This window comes from Macrobrachium rosenbergii, chromosome 1 (assembly GCF_040412425.1).
Source record: "Macrobrachium rosenbergii isolate ZJJX-2024 chromosome 1, ASM4041242v1, whole genome shotgun sequence".
Taxonomy (NCBI): domain Eukaryota; kingdom Metazoa; phylum Arthropoda; class Malacostraca; order Decapoda; family Palaemonidae; genus Macrobrachium; species Macrobrachium rosenbergii.
The window spans coordinates 38,018,049-38,020,502 of record NC_089741.1 but is presented as its reverse complement, the minus strand read 5'-3'; the positions used below and the strand labels follow the sequence as shown (position 1 = coordinate 38,020,502).

The 2,454-nt window shown below is 38.7% G+C and overlaps 1 protein-coding gene across 1 annotated transcript; it reads left to right on the top strand.

The window, feature by feature from the left end:
* The first annotated feature begins 739 nt into the window (after nucleotides 1–739).
* On the top strand, nucleotides 740–1,442 carry LOC136840239 (uncharacterized). Its single transcript, XM_067106849.1, has 2 exons — nucleotides 740–974; nucleotides 1,345–1,442. Exons 1-2 carry the CDS (start codon nucleotides 740–742, stop codon nucleotides 1,440–1,442), a joined length of 333 nt encoding a protein of 110 aa, XP_066962950.1.
* Nucleotides 1,443–2,454: the final 1,012 nt, after the last annotated feature.

Here is a 2,454-nt window from a genome sequence, read left to right as displayed (position 1 = left end):
AGGAGAACTCAGAGAATAAGGATGGGAAGGTCCTCCTCCTCCTCCTCCCTCCTCCTCCTCCTCCTCCTCCTCCTCCTCCTCCTCTATGCTTTGGTCAAAGGAGAAGGAAGAGGAGGAGGAGGAGGAGAAGAAATGAGAATGAGAAGGTCCTCCTCCTCCTCCTCCTCCTCCTCCTCCTCCTCCTCACTCCTCCTCCTCCTCCTCTCCTCCTCCCTCCTCCTCAATGCTTTGGTCAAAGGAGAAGGGAAGAGGGAGGGAGGAAAGGGAAAAACTCAAGAAAGTGGAATGAGAAGGTCCTCACTCCTCCTCCTCCTCCTCCTCCTCCTCCTCCTCCTCCTCCTCCTCCTCCTCCTCTATGCTTTGGTCAAAGGAGAAGGAAGAGGAGGAGGAGGAGGAGAATGAGAAGAATGAGAATGAGAAGGTCCTCCTCCTCCTCCTCCTCCTCCTCCTCCTCCTCCTCCTCCTCTCCTCCTCCTCCTCCTCCTCTATGCGCTGGTCAAAGGAGATGGAAGGAGGAGGGAGGAGGGAATGAGAATGGAGGTGAGAGGTCCTCCTCCTCCTCTATGCTTTGGTCAAAGGAGATGGAAAGGGAGAAGGAGGAGGAGGGGGTGAGAAGGGGCGAAGGAGGAGAATAAGAAGAATGGGAATGAGAAGGAAAGAAGAGTTTTAGTAGGAGGAGAGAAGAAGAATGAGAAGGAAGTGCTTTGGTGAAATGAGAAGGAAAAGAAGGAGAAGAGGAATGGAGAATGAGAATATTAAGAATGAGAAGGAAGGGAGAATATTGGGAAGAGGGAAGGAGCGAAAGAATGGATGCGTGAAGGAGAATGAGAAGGAAGGGAGAGGAGTTCTAGGAGGAGATGAAGGAGATAAGGAAGAAGAAGAATCAGAGAAGAAGAAGAAGAAGAAGAAGAAGAAGAAGAAGAAGAATGAAAGCGGAAGAGGAACTAGAGAGGAGAGGAAGGAGGAACAGGAATGTGAGGTAGAAGAAGAAGAATTAGAGGAGGAGGAGTAGAGGGAGAGGAGAAGGAAAAATAGGAAGCAGAGAATGAAAAAAGGAATAAACAGGGAATAGGAGAATAAAAAAAAAAGGATTGAATGTTGTACAGAAGTAGAACTGCAAGTCATTTGAGCTTAAGGCTACAAAACAATAATAAAATGATTAAATAAATGGCAAAGAATTAACGTAGAAAGATAAATAAAGAAAAGGAGAAGATAAGTAATATATGAATTTGGTAAACGACAATAACTCATAAAAATTACTAAAATAATAGAACCAACTTAGCAACAACTAGAAGGACACTTAGATGAAGCTGAATCTTAGATAACAGTGATTGGGTCAAACAGGTGATCCAGAGGTCAAAAAAAAGAAGAAGAAGAAGAAGAAGAAGAAGAAGAAGAAGAAGAAGAAGAAGAAGAAGAAGAAGAAGAAGAAGGAGAAGTAGTAGTAGAAGAGGAGGAGGAGGAGGAGGAGGAATTAAAAGCAGCAACCTCAGACCATTAAAGGAGAGCCCATGAAAAGCTGCCCAGACTTGATAATAAATGATGCTGCGTCTTCATCCAGCTATTTTCTTCCCCTATACATCAGCAACACTCCCTCCTCTGCCTCCCCCTCCTCCTCCCCCTCTCCCTATTCCTCTCCCCCTCCCCCTCCCCTGCTCATATTCCATACACCCACACTGAAAAGTTAATCGTAATGCAGAGTCTAGTAACGTTCACATCAGATCTGTGGGTCGTATGCTGCCAGAAATGATCAAAGTACAATTTTTTAACTTTATAATTTTGCAAACCTTTGAAATTTGTAATGCATTGGAGATTTCTCAGTGAGTATCCGGAGAATGAGGACATATAACTGAGTTAATGAACCAGTTATTTAGCAGAAGTTTCAGTTGGTGAACCTGTTTGGAAAAATCACCCTTTAAGGATGTATCGCTAATTTAAGTAGTGTTAATCCGCTGCAGCATCTACTCCCCCTCCTGTGATTAATATTTTCTCGTTCTGCAGGTTGGCTTAGCTCCACATCTCTCCTACTCTTCCCTCTCTCTCTCTCTATATATATATATATATATATATATATATATATATATATATATATATATATATATATATATATACTATATATATTTATATATATATATATATGTATCCTATATTATATATATATATATATATATATATATATATATCTCTCTATCTCTCTCTCTCTCTCTATATATCTCTCCATGTCTATCATCTAAACCAGCCACAATTACCATCACATATACATAAATAAATATATATATATATATATATATATATATATATATATATATATATACATATATATATTTATATATATATATATATATATATATATATATATATATATATATATATTTATGTATATATATATATATATATATATATATATATATATATATATATATATATATATATAATTAGTTATTATTATTATTA